The sequence below is a fragment of the Erpetoichthys calabaricus genome, chromosome 3 (assembly GCF_900747795.2).
Source record: "Erpetoichthys calabaricus chromosome 3, fErpCal1.3, whole genome shotgun sequence".
Taxonomy (NCBI): domain Eukaryota; kingdom Metazoa; phylum Chordata; class Cladistia; order Polypteriformes; family Polypteridae; genus Erpetoichthys; species Erpetoichthys calabaricus.
Window position 1 is genome coordinate 92,806,802 of NC_041396.2, and position 23,663 is coordinate 92,830,464.

The 23,663-nt window shown below is 36.6% G+C and overlaps 1 protein-coding gene across 3 annotated transcripts in view; it reads left to right on the forward strand.

Moving 5' to 3' along the window:
• LOC114648231 (solute carrier family 45 member 3) overlaps positions 1-23,663 on the forward strand; it is a 50,767-nt gene that overhangs the window by 20,699 nt on the left and 6,405 nt on the right. For all 3 annotated transcript variants that reach the window (XM_028797135.2, XM_051924608.1, XM_051924607.1), the window contains 2 exons: positions 18,168-18,542; positions 22,789-23,580. In XM_028797135.2, the coding sequence (XP_028652968.2) occupies positions 18,377-18,542; positions 22,789-23,580 (958 nt within the window). In that variant the 5' untranslated portion in view covers positions 18,168-18,376. The remainder of the gene's footprint in view (positions 1-18,167; positions 18,543-22,788; positions 23,581-23,663) is intronic.

A 23,663-nucleotide genomic window follows, 5' to 3' on the forward strand; every position in this document is an offset into this window, starting at 1 on the left:
TTACTTCCCTAAATTAGATTAAGCAGTTTTGAGAATGTAAGCATATATGTAAGAAGAGAGGTTAGTATATTATTGTTTTTTTCTTATTTACTAAGCAAAAGTGATATTTTAGTAGATGTGTCTTAGTAGACATTATATTTAATTCAAGGTGAGCTTTGCTAAGAAAGGCTTGTGTCAGTGCTTAGACAGAGAGTATGAGAGGATTACTCAAAAATAGAAATAGTATTTACAGCAAGTATGCCTCATTTGAAGATGTATAAATACAAAAAAGCTTTTTCAGCCTAAATATAAACCGGATACTAAGGGTGTGTTTACATGAGGTTTTGGAAACACTCGCAGATGTAGAAATTTAATTAGAAGATCTACAGCAGCTGTATGCCAGAGTATAATAAATTGTTGTGTTACATCTGAATGAGTATTTTTGGAGGTCATTCTGAATTCTTTTAATTCATTTATTTTAATGATTGTCATTCAGACTTGATGACCTTTTAAAAATGGAGTAATTCTTTACATTGTCTAAAGCATGTATTTTCACTGGTTCTCTTAATTTTTCTGAATGATTTCAGCTCTACATGATAGTCACTCTGACCTGTAAACAACCTACCTACATCAGTGCTGTCATTGACATGACTGCTTACCACTAATAAATTACAAGCATTGTTCACATAGTAGTTTGAGTGTGAGTTACTCTCTTTCCAGGGCTAGTTTCTGCCTTGCAACTGGTGTTGTCGGGGTAAGCTAGAACCTTCCCTGACCCTCAATTGGATTAGACAAGTATGAGAATCTTACTTTGTGTTATGTGCTGTAATCTCCAGAATTAATAAGTATAACTTACCTATTTCAGTTTTGATTAGTGCTGCCTGTATTTATCTCTGCATGAATTATTAAGGGACTGTAGCTGACAAATGTAGGTAGAACATACCTTTAAAAAAGTATTAATTATTGAAATAAAAAAATATTCAACAGTAGCCATCCAGCAATTCAACTACCTATCCTTCTTCACAGCCTACTTATAACATCTTCATTAACCTTTGAATATCCAGCAATCAATAGATTCATTTTTTGAGACAGTCTTAGTTCTACAGTATATTCCAAAGAATGTTTCTGGAAAAAATTGCTTGTGAAGTATAGCAAAAAAATGCATTTAGGAATATACTATTAAACCACTTTCAGTGGAATGTCAGTATGCAATTTACTATATGTTTAACAAAAAGACACACTTTGTAAAGTGAAAAAATTGAATTACTTTCTTAGTCATTTATATTCACTTTGCATACTTGATATGAATACTTAAGTAAAATATATATAAGATCATATTTATTGTAATAAATAATAATGCAGCATTTATCCAAAGTAGTTTATTTTTATATGGATCTGGTTTTGTTAAAGTAATATATCTTATAATAAATATATACAGTATTTATACTGGAAAAGTATAAAGTTTGTTTGGCATGCACTCAAACTGGAGCTATAATGTATAGAAGGCAGGGTCACTTACTGTATTTAAGGAAAACTTTCAGAAAATGTTGATGCACTAGAGCTCTATGCTGCATTTTTATACATAGTTTTTACATTTATCTTTGAATTAAATAATTTTTATTTTATTGGAAAAATGTTTCTGATTTTTACGTTTTAGTACATTTGCACACCACACTACATTCATACATCAGCTCTATGTTTTTGATCAATCAGTCATCTAAAACAGAAATGTGGCCTGTGATTTACAACTGGTGTACTTTCTGTTTAGTATTAAAAATGTTCTCCTTTCCTCTGTGTGCTTTTCTACCCACAGACCAAATAATCTTTTTTAATCAATTCTGGAGACTCAAAATCTCACTAGTGGCAGTTACTGTGCTTGATGGTACCTTATTATTAAGAGTTGTTTCCTGCTTTTTGTTGAAGTTGTTCTTATCTACCAGTAAAGCTGAATTGGAAAAGGAAGAATTGATGGACATCTAAGTCTGTCATTCTGAACGTATTAATGTTTAATAATTCATTAATAATTAATTAAGTACTAGAAAAGACAATGCTAGGTCATCCCAGCAGGTATTCAGGCAGGCAGGCATATGAGAGAGGTTGGGAGCATGCACTGATACAGTGCTTTGCTCCACACACCACACAACAAACCACCTCAGGATCCCAAATTAGGACCCAAGCACAGGTGTGCAACAGGTGCCACCACAGCACCACACTAGTTTGAATGGAATGTAACAGTGTGAGGTTTTTTACAGTGGCTGGGGTGCCAATCCTGCCACCATCTCCCAAGTTTTCCCAGCAAGTTGGAAGGACCTGCTTGCAGAGCTGGAGGATGCAGATTGACGTCATACCCAGGAGGGAGCAATTTCAGGTTAAGGGCCTTGTGCAAGGGCCCAACAGAGTGGAATTACTTCTGGCATTTACGAGATTTGAACTGGCAACCTTCCAATTGCCAGTGTAGATCCCTATCCTCAGAGCCATCACTCTGCCCACTCTCAGACCATATGACAAAATATAAATATGCAAAGGCTAAGTTGGCAACCATTTTCTTGCTTTGCATTAATGTTTACCCAGCAATGTTTTTTTTTTCATTTTTCAAACAGAATCTCTCAGCTGGGAGGGACTTGAAATATGGGGAAAATTTTAAGACTTTGCTATCCTCCATTGTAACCGGAAGGTTGCTACTTTTTTGTTTAATCTCGCACATGCTGTGAAATGTGATGTGTGCTATAAAATGTAACTGTAATATGTCATAAGAATTCCTGGCTCTTCTATAGTGCAAAGGAGGCCTGGTTTAGAGAAAATTTATCCAAATTGATATCCAGATGTAATTTTCTGATTAGAAATAACTGGTGTTGAAACATGGAGACTGATGATCAATGGGCAGTAGGTGTGGAACCTTCTCTTTTTACAAATATTAGTCCAATAAACAATTTAGTTATCCTGTATGTCCATACTTTCCTCTCTTTTCCTCTGGAAACAGAATTGTCTAATAATAATAATTCTTTACGTTTTATAGTGCTTTTCTCACTACTCAAAGCACACCACTCTAGTCATATAAAAGATCTTTGTTCTTGATCTTGAGCTATATCTTGTTTTAGGTTTTTTCTGAATGCTTACATTTGAAAGTGTCATTGTCTGATAGCTCATACCGCATGGAATATTTCTAGTTCAAGCTGAAATACTGTTATGTGTGTGTATAAATGCAAACTTAATTTATATACAAATATTTAAATGTAGTAAAAGGTCACAAATTTATTTCTTAATCATTTAAAGCAACATTAAAATGATTTACCAACTGCTGATTATATATACTTTTCACTAGTTATCCATCTTACATACCTTGTTTAATTTCATTTTAGGCACATACAGAGATTAAACATTTCCTAAAGCATAGGTGCTATACTGTTTCAATGGTGTGACAGCAGTATGGGAGTGTTACTTTTTCCCATTATCAGTATTCCTTGGTTGTCTATTATATCATATGGTAATGGTGATGACAAATTGCATCAGCCTTGGGATGGGTCACCCATGGTATGAGCTGGCAAATGATCAACTTCAGAACCAGTTGCAGAAGAGCCAATAACAACGGCAAGCCTGCCAAAGTCGCAGAAAAATTCCAACTAGTGTGGCAGGAGTGAGTCATGTTTTCAAGGACAAAGACCCACCTAAAAGAGCCATGTATAGAGCAAGAATCCATTGGTACTTGGCACCAGCACTACAATATCATCATTTATCGGGTCCTCTCATAAAGTCAGACATGAATAAGAAGTAGAACTGAAGCCATAATAATAAGCTGCCTATTGTAGGATGTGCCTCGTTATACGGGGACTAGCTTAGTTCCTTCCAGTTTTTTTCAGTGCAGTAGAAGTATTTTAGGAAAAGAGCAAACCATAGCCATCTTTGATGCTGTTTTTTGACAAAGAAGCAGACATGGATATTTTTTCAAAATGTGGCAGATTAGCTACTTTAACAAACACTGATATAAATATTATTAAACCTTTGTGCAAACTCTCAGCTGAATTGGGCTTGCTCATAGGGCTGAAGTCTTAATCTGTCAGACTTGTCCTTCTGGTTAGATGACATGCTGATCTGCAGTTTCACAATCTGGTGGCTTTTCTATGGTCACGGTCTTGTGTTCTGTATTCTTTCAGATTGCTATAAACTGCGAGTAGGGGTCAGGAGGCAGAGTTTATTTAATATTATTCTTTAGCTAAAAAAATTAATCATTTTTAAAAAATGTGAAAAACTTCACGGGCAGAAGTGGCTATGCCAACACTGAGTGCTTAGACCAGACATTATATGAAAGTGCCACTGTTTCACTTTTTTGAGATAAATTAGTAAGTCTGTTACTAAGCTAAGGTTTTCATGTTCCATATCATTACAAAGATATGTCCATTCATTTAAAACTTTCCTTATAAATAATCCATCTGTCTATCCATATTTCAATTTTCTTAATACAATTCAGGCCAACACAGAAGCAGAACCTATCCTAGAACATTTGGCATAAGAGAAGAACTAAATTATGGGGCAGTCCTGGTTTATTGTCATGGATGCTTGCAATTACTCATACCGTGAAAATTTGGAGTTACCAAAGGTTTAAATATGAATGTATTTAGCATATGTAAAGAATACAATTGTATAGAAGTTCCATGCATACACACGATATACTGTGACTAAGCCAAAAACTGTCATGCAGCAGGATTTAAACATGGTGCGGCCTTGCTTCCCACTGAGTTTCTCAATGTTTATACTTCAAGAAACTGCCCATTCTGTGTCCATAGTATTTAAATTCTGACATGCCACAGAGTGGAACAAACAAAGGCCTTTATTATTTATTGCTTAAGAATTACAGAGAATACTCCATGTCTGGTCTCACTTCATTAAGCTTTTACTGTATAGTTTATAACATGTTAGATGAAAACTAACCCTGTTACATACCTATTGAATAGACCCCTGTTACATATGAACTCCTAACTCTTATCACTATGACCCAGTTTACAGTGTGAAGCTTTTCCAGTTTTTCCTTACATTTAAATTTACTCATGCATTTATTTATTTAGTAGATGCTTAATCCAAAATGACTCAGAGCAGAAATGCATGAATGCAAATTAAGGAGTACCATAAAAATCACTAAAATATAACTTATTCGAAAATTTCTAGGCTTTAGTTGGTTTGCTGCTAGTAAAGCCATAATTATTACAATTATTATTTACATTATGTAATTATTATTTTCAAAATTTTAAATGATATTTACACTATATATCTAAAAGGGTTAATATAATATGCTGTAAATACAATAAGAGAAAAAATGAACAAACCAAACAATCAGGGCTGAGAGGTATAGGATAGCAGGTATCAGAAGTTCCAAAGTAATAGGCACTTAATTCTTTGTGAGCCAAAATCAATCTTTTCATCCTGATGTAGGCCATATCTGGTAGTAGGTAGACAGGTAGTAGGGTAGTCTGGTGGCACAGTGTGAGAATCCTGCCAGGGGATACTTGCACTAGTCCATTAAGGGAGATGTACTGTATGTTCTTAAGGTTACATTGAAGACTTAATCCTGTATGAGTGAATTCTACTAATTATTTAAGGATAGAAACTGCTAGACCAAGAACTCCTTTGTGATAATGTGATGGTGCCAAAGAGCGGTGCTGAACAAAAAAGTTGCCACTCTGGAAATCTGCTCTTGAGGATTCTTTTTTGTTCATAGACACTCTATGTGAATCATAATTGAAGTTCTGTCTATTATATATTTGCAAACATTTTCATCTTAATTTGTATATTTTATGGCTTTTTATGATCTTCAAACCCCAATTTACTTTTGTCTTTTCAAAACTCTGCTCTGTCGTCTTAATTCCACAGTCTTTACATTCATTTGGATGTTAATACAATGTTTACTTGATTTTGCATTTGAGGTTATAAATTATTTTGTACTGCATTATGTTCACTATGAAAAACATTATGTTAAGTCAATTATTTCTTTAATTGTTATGTGAAAATTTAAACTACTGTTAGAACTGCTTGATGCTAATTGAAGTGTTCGGTGGGACAGGCTCACTTCTGATTCAGTGAATTGGCACAATTGCTTTAATACTTGAAATACTTTCAAAAATAATAGTGTAAGTGGGAAGCTTAGCACTTCACAGTAGTTTGACCACAGCTGAATTCTGTGCAGGGTAGTTTTCTTTCTATGTGGAGTTTTCATGTTCCTTCAAAGTGTGTATCCTTACACAATGTGTAATGTCATAAGGTGAATGTCAATTGAAACTGCTCTAAGTATGTATTTCTGTACTATCTATGAATGAGTGTGCTCTGTGATAGACTAGTATCTCATCCAGATCTTTGTACAAGCTGTTTCTAGAATATACTTCAGGTAGAGTAGTGGTTATCTCTGCTCTCTCATGGATGTCACAGATAAGGCCTTGCCTCCATGACACTGTACAAAACATGCACTTAAAAGTACAAATAAAAACTAATTTTATTAAACAAGGAATATATATTGCTCCTGGACCTGGAGTTAAACCCCACTAAAATATAAGAATCTGTGATTGTAGAGGCCAAGGCATATTCTGGAAACATCGGGCACAATGAAGAAACCAATCCAATATAGGTAAATGTCAATTGCAGGGCATATTTATTCACACCAAAACAATTCAGACTTCCTAATTAATCTAACCTGACTGTGTTTGAGATATTGGAGACTACTCTTTAGTAAACACAGAAATAGGACATCTGGTTAATTGCTGCTACTGGTTGCTTGGACTCAAGTGAGATGGCAGCAGCCTCAAATGGCAGAAAGTTTAAAACACTACCCACTGTTACAAGGGTGATATTTGTGACTTTTCTGAGATGGTTTTATAATCTTTAGATATGTTTGCCAATTCTTCCTTTGTTATTTTCTTTGTTTATGAAAATTTTATTTTGAAATTAGCACACTCAATGTTTATATTTTGGGCAGTGCTGTCACACATCTGAATAACTGATATGGTCAACAATTTTAATAAACAATACTGCAAACCTTTGCACAACGTCTCATTATTAATTTAATAGTTAAAAAGTCTAGTGATAGTAACTGGCTAAACCCTAACAAGGCCACACAGTTCTAAACTTCTGTACTACGTTCTAATTATCATTTTAACCAAAACAGTTGATATGAAATAATTAAAGGGAAGCTTAGTAAAGAAAGATTACTTTCAAAAAGTAAATGAAGATTTCAGTTAAGTTATATATCAACATCAACATCTCAATATGCTGTTAAAATGGTAGAGAATGTTTTGCAGTGCATAAAGGGCACAAGCAGACAGCACAATCTTTACTACTTTCAAGTCATGACCCATCCACACTACTATGTTTTGTGACCACTAGGGGGCGTTGCAGCACCCCAAACCCCAGATACAACCACAGTGACACTAGTCCCAGGCTAAAATAAAGTGTTTTATTAGCACAAATACTTTACAAAGGGCTTCAAAATGGCATAAACTAAAGTATTCTTCTTCTTCTTCTCTCTTTCCCTCTCCTTCCTTTCCTCCTTGCAAGCTTTGTCTGTCTTCAACTCGCATCCAACTCAACTTCGTTAGGGAGAGCAACTCTTCTTATCTCAGATCTGGGAGTACTTTTGGTGCTGGAGCATAGCCAGCTGGAAGCAGTTCCGTGTCAAACGAAAGTCCTCAAAAATAGAGATTGCAAATCCTGGCAGCTGCCCCTGGTGACTCCCATGGAACTCAAAAGAGATGCCCCATGGGACTATAGGTCCCAGTATGGCCTGGAGGTGTTTATGTGGGAATTCTAACCCAAAGATGCTGCCATCTAGTGTACAGGGAGAGTAAAGAGCCTGAGCAGAATATTACTCCTCTGATTCTACCACTATATTGGTCACTCAGCCAGATAAGGAACCTGAACCAGTCCCTGCAGGGACACCAGCAGAACAAGTTGTCTGGCAGGGAACATCCTTGCCTTTTTTTCAACCTTTTTTCTTTTTTTAGCCATCCAGCCAGGCAATGGATTGGAACCTTTCCTGGCAGGGATGCGTACTGTCTATTACAGTATTCATTTAAAAATGTAGAGGTTTTCGCCTTTCATCCACACTATGTTGGTGTTTTTAGCCCCTGAAAATGAAGACATCTGAAAACCTTCCCTAGAGCTGTGTACTTCTGAAAAAGAAGCCTCAGTATTGTAATGTAGATGGGCAATAATGCAGTTTTTTGAAAATGCAGACTCTAAAAGCACTCTGATTTGTTCCCTGATTAGAGTCTAATTCCCTGATAGGTCACCCTTCATGGAAGAAAAACATATCCCAACATAGAAGAGAGGTTTTCCATGGCCCTTGTTGCGTTGCTTACCTGTGTGTTACCATGTTGTGTTTTGTACAGCCTGAACATTGAATATAAGCAGAAAAGGCAAATAATTTACTGGTTGCTACACTTTTGCAATAAAACCCATCGCCAGCAGTGTTACCACCCCTCGAGGTTTTTCCCATGATCCATACATGTGCATATCTATATCATGTGCATTTTTGATTAATTTATTGTGGAAATATGCTCATAAACTATGTAAAAATTATAGGGATTGTTTTGGCTTAAAAATGCCATTTTAAAATGAAAACATAGTAGCATGTACATAGCCTTAGCTCCAGTAAAGACAAAAATTACTTTTGTTTGCTCTTGGTACCAGTGCTCATCGTTTGCTCATCCATACCCGTAAGGCAGAAGGATTGTTACCTCGTTTTTCTCCTTTTTCTGATGTCACATTAACAGTAGCACACCAATTGAACTGTAGTTGTACATATATATGTATTATATGGGGGTATTATCAAACTAAAATGAATAACATTGTAAAAATGTGCTTATTGTTTAAATAGATGTCTGTACTTTACTGGAAGTTTCTAAAGACAAATATATGTTCTGAGCAGGAAGTCAAACCCCATCCTATAATTAATTTACATATTAATTACTATATAGATTGGTATAGTGGCCCCAAGTTCACAGATCCTGTGATGAGTGAGTGTGCCTTCTGAAGGCTATGACCCCAGAATATGTAATTGGAGTGTCAGCTCTATGGAAAGAGTTTTGAGGTTACACAGATTTATAATTGTTTGCGGACTTAAAAGGATTTGCAGTCACAACTGTACTAGCAAAGCAACTGTGGATAAAGGTTGAAGACAAGAAAGTCATAAAGTTGTGACAAGTGGAAGAGATTTAAAGTAGGGATAATATCTGATGTAAGACGTAATGTATAGAAGAAAAGTAAAAAACAATCAAAAGTAGCAGTGAAAAGGACAATGGGAAAGAGAAAGAGAGGAGTAGGATGGCGAGGAGGAGGAGAAAAGTAGAATAACTACCATGATATAAAGCGTGACAAACTTTATACTGAGTTAAACAGCTTATGTTATGTTCATATTACTCTGTTTTGCCAACACATACACACACGCACACACACATACACACATTCTTTTTGGAACTAACTTTAATATTATATTCAGAAACTGCAACATGTAATATGTTTTGCAGTGTGTTACAAAAAAAGTGTTTATTTTTCCAATAATGGTAGTATGAAGTGATGCATTATTAGGAGTTATTAAGATTGTGAGGTTCTAAAAATGGTCAGTCTATAATAGGGATAGTTCACACATATCTTCAACGTGGCAATATTGGCAAGTTTGTCTGCCATATGGAGTTTGTTTAATGTGTTCACACATAACACAGTGTGACACAAAGTTTCTTACACTCTTTCACAGCACTCTCCATCATATTCTCAGACCATAGCTGCAATACCAGGTGCTGACATTGTTCAGCCAGTTGATATAGTAATACAGCTGCATTCCTGTGTCACTCCCAAACAGTGGTGAGTTTGTGTAAGGAGTTTCATAGCTACAGTAGAAAGAGATACAATGAAAACAAGAGGAAGACTACATCCTACCTTGGTAAATGTGCATTTGTGCTATTTTGTCTTTAATTTATGCTGCCTGTTCAGTTTAATTGACATAACATTTTAAAAAGAGTTTTTGATAAATTAACACTGGTTTTCAAACTCAGTCCTGGGGACCCAGTGTAGCTGCAGGTTTTTGTTCTAGCAATTTCTGTTTTCAATTGGGCTCCTAGCAAGCTGTTTTTTCACAGTTTTTATGTTTTGGAGTCAATATAGAAATTCAAAGTTTGGTAAATATTTATTATAACACACAAAGCATTACACATGTTATATGGTGATAATTTAGTGTTTTTTCTAACTTGTTTTTTAAGATTTTTACCATCATCATGATTTTCATTCTGATTTTCTGGATGTTCTGGTTATTTTATCCATTATTTAGTAATGAGTGTGTTAGTGAGTAGTAGTAGCAGCCTTTCAACATTCAGTGTCTGCTCTGCTTGTTGTTAATTGTCATCATTAGGATACAATAAAGTGACCAAACTGAACAGGGAAAAGGCTAATTAATATGGAAACATCAAAAAAGATTGCATTTAAAGTGATAGCAAAATACAACTATTTCAAAATGTTTTACAAATGTAAAATAGTTCTGAATGTAGTATAAGAGAAGAACAAAAAAAGAACAGCCAATTAAATTAGATAAAATAGAGGTAAAAAATAAATAAATAAAAACCTGCAGCCATACTGGGGCCATCGGACTGAGTTTGAGAACCACTGAATTAAAACACAGTGGCTCAGCTGTATTTAAAAGGAAAAACTGACCTTTGACATTCTGTCTTTGCACTATGTCACTAGCAAATATCCCCTGATACCTTATCTTTATAATTTTGCTGTTTTGTCAACTTGAATGTTCATACTGTATCTACTCCAATGTACAGTTTACTTATTGCACTGTTTGATTTATTTTGTGTTTCAGCTGCATGTTCACCATGAAAGGCACTGAAAGAGTAAAGCATTATTTTCCTGCTATGAATGTGGCCAGTAACTCTGGATCAGTAGTGGTAGTGCAGATGCTAGCATAGGTTAATCAGATGACTCTATTATTACTAATTATTACTACTAATATTTTAATGGCCCTGGGGTAAAAACTATTTAAAAGTCAGATGGTATAGTATCTAATTCTGTACTATGTATTTCTGGGTAGCAGGGTGGAATCTTTGTGTTGCTGGGATGTGTGAAGTCTGAGACAGTGGAAGTTAACATTCTTTGGGTGTATTTTGTCACAAATGCCTTATATGAATGGGAGCTTGGCTCCAGTGATAAATTGGACCATTGCGACCACCTGCTGCAAGGCCATTATAGAGTCACTGGAGACAAGAGGCTGTCCTGGTAAGAACCATCCCTGGATAGGATGAAAGTCTATCACACACTTTTTACACTAACCCAACTGAAACTTGTTAGTCAGTCTAACTGCATATGTATTTGGAATGTGAGCAAAAAACAAATTATACAGTAAAACCAAAAAACACAAACAGGAAAACATGAAATTCGGAGAGAACACATCACAACTGGAATTCTAACAGCAAATGTAAAATAAAATGTAAAGAAAAGGTAAAATAAATACCATGCAGTCAAATTTTTGTATCAAGAATTTAATAAAATGCCAGTGCACACAAATACTATTATGAAAATACTAAATGATATGTTGTTTGTGGAAAACCGTACTAGTATAACTAAAAGGACTAAAAGAAATTATGCCCAGACCAGTTAGTAGACAGTCAACATAAATTTAATTAATAAACATCATGTTTCACTAATATCCAGGAAATATAGCATATGAGGAACAACAAAGTGTTTGATTATAGTGGAGCATATATTATTTATAAAGACTTACAAATGTTGAGCCCCATAGAGATGCTTCATCATATTAGAGAAGCAGGAATCAGAGAGGAGAATGCAGAATATGCTAAGCACAGACAATATCATGTTACCGCACATGGAACTTTCTTTGAAACAGCTGATTTTAAAGTGGTGTTCTGCCAGGCTGATCATTTAGACCACTGCTTTGTTTAAATTAAGTAGGAGATTTAGATAAAAATGCATCCAACAAATTAGTTAAATCTACAAATGCCTCAAAACTAGGTGGATTAATAGATACTGTGACGTTAGTAAATTCCATACAGATTAACCTGGACAAAATTCAGATTTGGGCAGATATGTTTACTGATGAACTTTAATGTAAAAATATAATGTGTTACACATAGGAAATAAGAATAATAAATATAATTATACAGTATGCAACTCTAAATAAAAGCTATGCTTTATGAAAAAGTCTTGAGAATCCTACTAGTTTTATCACTGTCCTCAATTGTCTTCAGCCTGGATTAGAATATAAAACACACTGTGTGCTAGGGGATTTTCTGCCATAATCTCTATTATCACCAACACAAGGCCCTGATGAAAACCAAGGGAGGCTTTAACCACACCTTTGTATGAAGGAATGCTGACAGGCATGTGATGGGACTCCTCTAGTACCTCTCCCTTTACCTTTGATCTGCTGCAGAGCTAGTGACTTTTTAACAGAGAGATAATTAGAGCCCATTGATGGCATCCCCAGCTGAAAGCAGACAATAGTCTAATTGTGTCTTTTGTCTGAAATGGCTTTCCCCAACAGGAGAGTCTGGCAGGTTTCTCAGATCATCAGAAAAAAATCTTCCAACCCCCACATACATATGCACACACATGCACAAACACACTTTACTCAGGTAAGCAGTGTAATCCTGTGAACAGGCCCAGTGGGGTTGCATGTGCCTGGTTTGAGCTGGAGGAAACTGGCCGCAATAACTTTTTCTGTCTGGAATGCTCTCACCTGTGTAGTGGAGATTATTGGAAATTGGACCATTACAATGTGTTTTGACTTCTTTGGGTTTTCTTTTCTTGCTTTTTATTAAAATAAAAAAAAAACTTCAATTAAATGTCTAGACAGGATCTAAACATTTCAAAGGTCACTAAGTCGAAGCAATCAGAACAGCTGGTACCCACATTTTTACGTGTGTTTTGTTTATTTTAATAGCCTGTCAATCCATTCATTTTCCAAAACCAGGTTTTTCCATCACAGAGAATTATAGCTAGTCCCAACAGCACTAGGTGATTGAGAGATAGGAATCAGACCTGGACAGGAGGACAGTCCACTACAGGGCACACTCATTTTTATTTATTTTACAGCTGAACAGGAAATCTCTATAAAGCCAAAGGTGTTTTTCTAAAAAGAAAAGAAAAATCTAATCTACATTATATAATATGTGTGATATTCTATGGAAGCTTTAATGAGTAACTGTATTTACATACACACAGAACCCACAGAGGTTCCTTGATTATATTCTGTTGATATTTGGATGTTTTCAGTCTTTTTTTTTTGCTTTAACCTTCTCTGAATCCTGTTTCTCTGGGAAGACACTTCCTATTTACTTTGTTGTGTGTTATTATTATTATTCACACTGGTAATGAATCATAATGAGTGTAAATATGACACCCTGCCTTCACTGTTTTCCTCAGTTTCTTATCTGCCACACCTATACTACTTTTCTTTTGCCATAGCATGTTAATAATTATTTCCTGTGTTCACTATAAAGATTTGGACTCTACTTGGAGAGAGTTACGTTTCTTACTAAAATGTACTGTTTTCTAAGCATTTTTTGTGTATTATTGTGCTTTTGTGGAATTTTCAAGATTTTATTTGTTTGATAATTAATTTGATTTATTGTTTCTGTTCTTTCTGTAATATTCTGATGATGTCATGTAGTGATTCACCTCATGTTTGTCATCCAGTCATTGTACTGTTACACTGAACATTCATTCATTTGATGACATATCAGACACCTATTTAACAGCCAAAGGTTGCAGTATAGTCAGTCAGTCATTTACCAACTCGCTGTATACTAGCATAGGGTCACGGGGATCTGCTGGAGCCAATCCCAGCCAACACAGGGCGCAAGGCAGGAACAAACCCGGGCAGGGCGCCAGCACACCGCAGGGCACACACACCAAGCACATCCTAGGGACAATTTAGGATCGCCAATGCACCTAACCTGCATGTCTTTGGACTGTGGGAGGAAACCAGAGCACCTGGAGGAAACCCACGCAGACATGAGGAGAACATGCAAACTCCACGCAGGTCTCCTTATTGCAAGGCAGCAGTGCTACCACTGCGCCACCATGCTACCCGGTTGCAGTATATGTATACTTAAAACAAACAAACAAATAAACTAAACAAGACATTTTTAAAAATGTGTTTAAAACGTTTTTTTGCCTTTGCCCTTTAAAGGAAAGTTTGCCTAATCATTTAACCCTTGCTTGTCCTGGAGTATAATTTCTGCTGAGCATTTTCAAATCTCTGCCACCCAAGGAATATTTTCTCTCTTTAGTCATCTAAACATGCGCTGGGTGGTCACTGATATACATGCAGAACTCAACCCATGCTTAGTAAGCTGGAACTGCAACTTCACCAGTGTTTAGCAATTTCTTTGCATGCAGGGCTTGAAATGGGCTGGTACCAGCACTTCTCAATTTTTAGTAGTGTACCGGCAGTGCTGAATGTACAGATTTTCATCATGCTTATGCAAAAATTGGCTCACCCCATGCTCCTTCATGACATTTTGGTGTATCATGCTGCTGGAAACTTTTAGAGGGATCTAGCCCAAAAACTACACACCCCAACCCTGCTGTTCACAAACTTCAAAGCCAACGCTAACATAAGGTACCAGCACTTGTGTATATCCATTTCAAGCACTGTATAAAACTGAATTTCTGTCTGTTTATTAGAGCATCACATGAACACCACTGCACCTATAGTTAGAGTTGCCAGATGTCCTATTTTTTCCAGTACAGTCATGTTTTTTTGCACTGCGCTTTGTTTAAAAATTTGACTTTTAACAAAATGTAATTTTTTAACACGCTAGTCATTTCAAAAAACCTAAGGCTCTCAACACACTATACATTTTGCATGCCCTCTCTCGTTAATTTAATACACGTTTAAACTAATTGTTGATTGCTTGATTAATACATTTTATCTCATTTTACGACTATGAAAATCTGGTCATCCTTGGTATTGTCTAACTTAAAATCTAGGTTAATAAAATTTTACATTTCCACGTATAAATATATATATAAAAAACAAAGACAACCTCACTAAAATTTGAGATTTTTACTGGACTTTTGCACCTTTTAATTTCAATATCTTCAGAACAAATCATATCAACTTGATTTTTTTCTTCAAAAGAATTAGAAATGATGGTGTAACACCAATTTCAGGTGTTTACATTGACCATAATTATTGGGAATCTAAAAATATTTAAGCATGTTGAAAAAGAATAAGATTTTACGTTTTTTTGTTCAATGACACTTTAACAGGTCATCATATCAGAAATCCATTCCTTTTTTTCTGAATGTGCATCCTATGAAAAAACAAAAAAGATCATATTCAGTTCTTTCTAGGGCAAATAATAAGTGAGCAAATGACCCATTTGTGGCAAGATCTGCGCTTGAGCTGGAGTAACAGAACTCTTTTGAGATGGCGGAAGTGAGAGGGAGCAGCCGTTTTATGGAGCTCCGCCATGGGTGCTCAGGGAGGCTGAGGTGACATGTCCCACTTGATCCTCATTTGTCTCAGTGCGATCGAGATGCACACTTTATAACATTTCTATTTAATTATTGAACTGTTGAGATAATTATTATTACTGTTCTACGAATTGCTGAAAAATTATTTCTGTTTCTCTAAATCTTACGTATAATTTCACAGTAAAATCTCAGAATCTTGGTCTCTTGGAAAAAAGTGTGCAATAAGCTCAAAAGCACTAGATGCTAAATAATACTAAAAAAATAAGTGTTTTTCTGCCACAATGAGGAGATCAGAAGCGACAGATCAGGTTTAAATGTATTTTACACATATCGTGTACATTTTATCACTCATCCAGGTGAAGCTGAGTAGAACAGTTAGTAGTGTATAAACTTACTGTATCTTGTGAGTATCTCTGTGACATCCTTACTAGATGCTCAAACTACCTTAATTGTATCCTATTATTCTAGAACAGAAATTGTTTAAATTTGCCTCTTTGTAGATTTTTGAACTTTTCAACTTTTTATGTGGATTACGCAGTGCAACATTACAGATGATATTCCATTTTTAAATTATAAAAAGTACTCCCCTGACAGTGTACAGTAAATTCCTCACCAGTACACAATAATGAGCAAACACCACCTCACAAGTTACAACAACTAAATACATACACAACTCAGATGCCCTCACTACATCTGATTCCCTTATCTACAGATATCTTTGAGGTTTCCAAAGATAATTTTTTGTTTCCATCTTAATACTGGGTGGCATAATGGTGCAGTGGCACCGTGGTAGCACTGCTGCCTCACAGTAAGGAGGCCAGGGCCAGTGCAGTCCTCTAGGACCGACGTTGCTCACCTCTGCTTTAGAGTGTAATCTCAGTGCATGTCACTGTCCTGCTCCACTGATAGACTGAGAAGATCGTTCCTCCTCCAAACTATGCGACTCTTCAATTCCACCCGGGGGGGTAAACATTAATATTATACAAAGATATTGTCTGTTTTTTACCTGCATTATTATCAATCTTTAATTTAATATTGTTTTTTGTATCAGTAAGGTGCTGCTGGAGTATGTGAATTTCCCCTTGGGATTAATAAAGTATCTATCTATCTATCTATCTATCTATCTATCTATCTATCTATCTATCTATCTATCTATCTATCTATCTATCTATCTATCTATCTATCTATCTATCTATCTATCTATCTATCTATCTATCTATCTAGCTTTATTAACAGTGCTTCTTCTATCTGCCGCACATTCAATGAGTTGTCTTAAACTAAATGATTGGTAGTACTGTTACATTATATAAGAAATTCTAAAACTCCTTATCATCTTACACATTTGACTCTCTTGGGGATGGTATGCACAGAAATTTGCCAGGTTCTTTTCTGCAGAAAGGCCTAGCACAAACAATGATAACTTGTACCACACCAAAACTTCAGTCTGTAGCCAGTCACTAACCAGTTCCGAGATTATTTGCAAAAGGAAAAGTAAAGTGCATATTGTTGAGATGAGGTGAAGCAGTGCTACATCTGCTATCTCATGGATTTCACAGATAAGGTCTGGTCCCCATGACACTGAATTGGATTGGGTGGGTTTGAGAATGGGTGTTATGGTGTTATAGTGTAATGATGAGAAGTACAGTAATCCCTCGCTACTTCGCGGTTCACTTTTCGCGGATTCACGACTTCGCGGATTTTATATGTAAGCATATCTAAATATATAACGCGGATTCTTCGCTGCTTCCCGGGTTTCTGCAGACAATGCGTCTTTTTACTTCTGGTATTTGCTTCCTCAGTTGGTTTGCCCAGTTGATTTCATACAAGAGATGCTATTGGCGGATGGCTGAGAAGCTACCCAATCAGAGCACGCAGTTAAGTTCCTGTGTGCTGCTGATTGGCTCAGCGATGGAGTGCTGCATTAACCAGGAAGTCTCATCTCACTCATTCAACATTAACGTGCTCTTGCTACTGCATTCAGGGGATTATCACCTTCAATCGTCATTATTTTTACTGTGCAGCATATTCATCACGTCATATATAGCTACATGTACTTCGCTATACAGTAAGTGTAAACTTATCTACTGATTTCATATTGCTTAGCAGTTGTCCCTGTTATTAATAGAGTAAAGGGTGGGTTGTAAACAATACAGGGAGGGTTTAAAAATGTCCAAATACACGTTAATTAATTAAATAAATATGGTGTCCCTACTTCGCGGAAATTCAGTTATCGCGGTCGGCCTTGGAACCTATCTCCCGCGATAAGTGAGGGATTACTGTATACTGAATGCTGATGAAATGTGTTGATATAGTACTTGAATGGTGTGGGAAATTGCGTCCCATACATGCTTTTTTATTTTGAATCCCTTATCGGAAAGATATAGTTCAATTTTACCCTCTTGCCAATGATGGCAATATTGGGTTATAAGCATGTAGTTATTTTTCATTCTTGTCTACCCTTGTTTGCCAATCAGGTACTTGTGACATGCTCCAGCAGGCATTCAAATCACATTTTCATATTAGAAAAAGGAAATCTGGCAAGTGAATGGATAGGGAATATTGAGCTGAAGCAGTTGTCATGGTGTACTACAAGATTATAGCCTGTACTTGCATTTTGTACACTCCCAATGTAACAGACTCTTCACTAAATATTATGTTTTGAGGAAGTGTACTTCAGAAAATATGATACATATTTTTTTTTTGTTTTGCAGAACCATATCACTGAAGATGAGGAAACAATATCATGAAAAGAAGTGGTAGTATGCATGGATATTTTGACATGCTGGAAAAATCAAGCAATGGAGATTTACGTTTTGCCTTTCACAAAGTTGATTCTTCACCAGGGGCCACATGTAATCCCAGATGACCTAAGAACTTTGGTTAATTCAGCTCCTCTGAGGCTATAAGAAAACTCACAGACATGGTGCTGTGGCATGTGCCGCTGCTGCAGAACCGCAAGATTCAGCTACTTTTAGTCAACATGTTGACTTTCGGCTTGGAAGTCTGCATGGCAACTGGCACCACTTATGTGCCTCCACTATTGCTTGAGGCTGGAGTGTCAGAACAGTTTATGACGATGGTCCTAGGTAAGAAAGCATGTGAAGCAATTTCTTGTAGATAATAATTTCAAATTACAGGTTTCTAAATTAAAGGAAGTAATGTATGCAATGGCAGTATAGAAATCAATGATTTCCAGTTTTAATTGGCTCCTCTGGTTTACTCATATTTATTTTTAACATACATTTTATTCTTCTGTCTACACTGTGCCATTGGAAAGCTGAGTAAAGTCTTGAACTTGCAGTTAGTCACTTGTTGAGTGCAGGAGCTGTTTTTTTAAACTTAGAGGACTTGGCCATTCATCTACAGTATAAACATTTTAAGGTGGATTAGTAGCTGATAAAATGAATTGTATTATCACAAAAGAGAGTCATAAGAAATAGATTTATCAGAAAAAACAGTCTAAATGTGAGAGGTCTGTTACTGTTTCACTGTGTAGTCATTTTTAGTTTTGTAAAATTCATTGAAAGTGAGTCAGAAAAACACAAGGGAACCTATCTCGGTATGATTTCACAATCCACAGTTGTGCTACTGTCTGAAGAGCTAATGAGTTTATCAGGATTTGGCAATTACTCTGAGGGCGTATTTTTATTAAAAAACAGTTTTAAGTTGATATATAGGAACTATAATATAACTGGAGCACATCCAAAACTTATTCAATCCTGCACCTAAAACTGCAGAGTTCTTCTTACATCAAAACAATAACATAATATTTTCTAACCTGTTTTAATACAGTTCAGAATTGCAAAGGGACTGGGGTGTATCCTTACAAAATATTACAAAAAAGAAGAAAACCTCTGACTTTGTTAATGATTAGTCAGAGTGAGGTATAATTAAGGTGTATTGCCATCCTTTTGCCTTTACAACATTTTATCAAATCACTTATTTATCTTGCTTTTATTTAAAAAAAGAGTATGTACTTTTTTCATATAGTTCTCTGTGTTACAAGACTGGTCCAGCCTGTCTATTATGTGGACACCCAAATACTTGTGTATCAGTGTACCACCTCCACATGCACACCTTGAATAGTGACTGGACATAGAGGCACTTTGGTGCAGCAAAACTCAATAACCAGTTCCTTGCTTTTGTTGATGTTATGTTGCAGACAATTCTCTTTGTACCAAGAAACAAAGTTCTCCACCTAACTCCTATACTGTCTCATATAGGGCTGCAACTAATGATTATTTTGGTAGTCGACTAATTGTTCAATTTTTTTTTTTTCGATTAGTCACGATTATTTCATGCCTGACTATTTTGATGCCTGCGACCTGTGGTTGCACATCCTGTTCTGGGCTCCAGTGCATGTCTTACCTCATCTGCTCACGTCTGTCCACTGTGAATGTCACCCTGATGTCTCTGCATTAACACGATTGAAATGAATAATAATCAAATTAAAATAACAACCAGTGAAACTTATGAATTTGAAAATAATCAGATGTTTTATAGTAGTGTGACCATCACAATAAAAAAGAAATACATTAAACAATACAAACTAAAGTGCACATAGTCTTTAAACAAAAAAAGTGCATTTAACTTAACCAAAAATGGCCACTGGTGTGTCTTAAAGTCCAAATGTTTAAATAAAGCTTTAAATCAAATAAAATAAAACAATAATGTACAGTTTATAAAAGATTCAGATCATATATTCCAGATTGCAGTGCAGAAACGTCAGCATTTCAACAAACTCTGGTGTGAGGCTGGCTCCCTTCTTTGAGACAATGTTCCCAGCTGCTGAGAAGAGATGCTCAGAGGGAGTAGAGGTAGCAGGAATACACAAGAATGATTTTGCAGACAGAGAAAGATGTTTTAATCATCACACTCTGAAGGAAAAGTGTTGTAGTTTATCACATCATGTACTATATTATGCCAAAATAAAAAAATAACAGACTAAAATATGTAACAAGCTAATTACGGATATACTCCAAAACACAAGTTGCCTAACGTTAGTTAGAGATGGTTTACTATTTATATGAACTCAAATATTATACGAAAAAAGAACAAAAAAAAAACTAGGACGGCTCAGTTACTCCTATTCACTCGTTTACTATAGCTCCAAACACGTTAGCAAACATAACTGAAGTTATAATCACTTAACCCTTAAACCGCCAGAACCAGCTGGAGTCGGCTTCCAGTGCAATTTGGAAGCACGCCGAAGCCGAGTACATTCAGCGACGTACATTCATTGAACTCCGCAACCACCTAAAGTTGTTTCTCAGTACAATTTGCCAGCACGTCGGAGCAGAGTATATTTGGCAATGTATATTCATTGAATGCTGAAACCGGCTATAGTTGTGTCTCAGTGTAATTTGCCAGCACGCAGGGGGTGAGTACATTCGACAATGTACATTCATTTAACCCCGCAACCGCTATATTTGCTTCACAGAGCAATTTGCCAGCACGCCGGAACTGATCAGTCAGTGCCGTATATTCGTTGAGCAGCCAGCTCACGACCAATGCTGGCGCCAGCAGAACTGCAGCCCCACTGTCTCTGGGATTCAGCCGCTGCACTAGACGAGCCTGCAATCATCAGCGTTTACCTCTGTGTGTTTGCGTGCAGCCAGTTCAAGCACAGTTGGCTTGGTGATTTACTGAATGTCATCAATGGCTTCAGTTGCACCTTGAACATATAATAATAGATTGTTGCAGTAGTTTTTTTAATAGTTTTTACAGTTCATTTGTAGTGTGTAAAATGATCAGTGTTGCAGTAATTGTGATGCTGTTTGCATGAAAAAAAATATGTGTTCAATTAAAATTTCACATTTTCTGTGTGAATTGTGACGTTTACTTAAAAAGTGCAGCTAAAAAGTATTTGGCGTCCAGGGGTGCATTAACCCCCAAGTATGTGTCGGTTTAAGGGTTAACTATCATTGTCGAAACCTTGATATACATATTATGGTACAAACATCAACGTTAACACGTGACACTAACTTTACTTGCTAAAACTTACCTCTCAAGAGACGGCAGCATCACAGCTCCAGGATGCTTGCGTTTCAGATGCTCATGCATCCTGGTGGTGCTGCCGTGAAAAGAAAGCTCCGCTTTGCATAATCTGCATTCCATTTTTTTTTCTTTTTCGGTGAAGTGCTCCCACACTTCTGAAAGTTTCTGTCTGAATTTTTTGTCATCTCCTTCCCCCTCCTCTATCCGACTCACCATTGCAACCACGTTTATTTTCCTCTGCATTCTTCTTCTCCTCAGACGTTCTTCTTCATTGCTAGGACTGTGTGCAGTCTTGACAAACAATAACAAACGATACTGCCCCAGACGTTCATGTAGTGCATTGCAGTTACAAAAACCAATGTGGTTCTTTGTGACTGGAGCCTCTGTTAAAGGTTCTGTTTATGACGCGTCGACAATAAAAAATCATTTGAGAATTTCTGCAAATAAAATGACCTGGTTTTATATTTATAGTTGGAGGTTCAAAAGGAGAACAGAAACAGAGATAAGACAGGGTTGCTTACATTCACGTCAGAGAGACAATCCTTGAGCTTCACAAACTGTGACCTGGACAGATAGTCCATTAACCAAGACACCATGAGCTCATTCATCTGTATATGTCTCAGCTTACCCCTTATCATGGTTCGCTGGTATTGAAGGCACTGAGAAATTCATAAAACATAATCACAGTGCTACCAGCTTTGTCTAGATGGGAATAAGCCTTGTAGATTAGATAGATAATTATATTGTCTACTTAAAACTTTGTCTGATAGGCAAACTGCTGTGGGCTGAAGTGGTCTGATATAATTTAGGACCAGCCTCTCGAAGGTCTTCATGATGTGGAATGTGAAGCCCACTTGTCTGTAGTGATTAAGAAGAGGCATCTTCCTTCTTTGAAACTGGAACAATACAGGATGTTTTTGAGCATTCTGGAGCCTTAGTGACAGACTGAAAAGGTAGATGAAGATACCACAAAGTTAGTCAGCAGAGGCCTTAAGTACACAAGGACTAGCTCCATCTGGTCCTGCAGCTTTTCCAGTGAGTAGTCTCAATTATGTCAGAAAAGGGCTCTGGAGGCACTCCTACACAATGTAGGTGCCTATTCCAGACATTGGGACAAATGACTAGAAATGAAACTTTATGAGTTTGTCATGACTTTGCTTTTTTATGTCAGTGTGATTTCTTTGCAAAAGTGTTAATAATAAGAATAGGGAAATAAGAAAAATGTACTGAGCCACTCTGTGGTTTTTTTAATCTTTGAAGTTTGTTTACCTTTAGAAATACATTTTATGAAATCATAGTTTCAACTCTCTGTCTTGCTTCTTTATTTTATAACAGCTGTTGGACCAATCTTGGGTTTAATCTTCGTTCCACTTATTGGGTCTGCCAGCGATCACTGGACTGGACGCTTTGGACGGAGACGGCCGTTTATCTGGATGCTATGCACAGGGGTTTTTCTGAGCCTGCTGATTATCCCCCATGTATCTCAGCTAGCCCGATGGTTATCAATAAAGACCCAAGGGTTGAAGGTGGCACTCCTTATCACTGGCATCTGTCTAATGGAGTTTTGTGGACAGTCTTGTTTTACTCCTTTAGAAGCTCTTGTGTCTGACCTGTTTCAGAATGGAGAAGAGTGTCAACGAGCTTTCTCTGTATATTCTTTCATGATCAGTCTTGGAGGATGTATTGGGTATCTTTTGCCAGCAATAAACTGGAACAGCAGCCCCTTAGTTCCATTTGTAGGTGGACAGCAGGCATTCCTGTTCCTGCTTCTCACTGTTATTTTCCTAGTCTGTCTGATGGGCACTATGTTTGTCTCAGAAGAGGTGTTCAAAACAGAAACGCAGGAGATCTCTGAAAATGAAATGTGCACATACCACTGCCTACCACTGTTTCGTTCACGTACCCTGCTGTCTTCAGGGAAAAGTTGCCTTTCAGTGATACCTCAGCTGAGTAAGCTATTTCGACGGACGCCGAAAGTGATCCGGCAACTGTTTATAGCGGAGCTCTGCAGCTGGATGGCTCTTATGACCTTCATCATGTTTTATACAGATTTTGTTGGAGAGGGACTTTACAAGGGGGTTCCCAATGCTGTGCCTGGTAGTGAAGAAAGACAAAGATATGATGAAGGTATTATTTTCTATTTAATTTTAAAACCCAGAGAAAACATGCCTGCCTTTACCATCATACCTCACCAACATTCATTTTCTTAT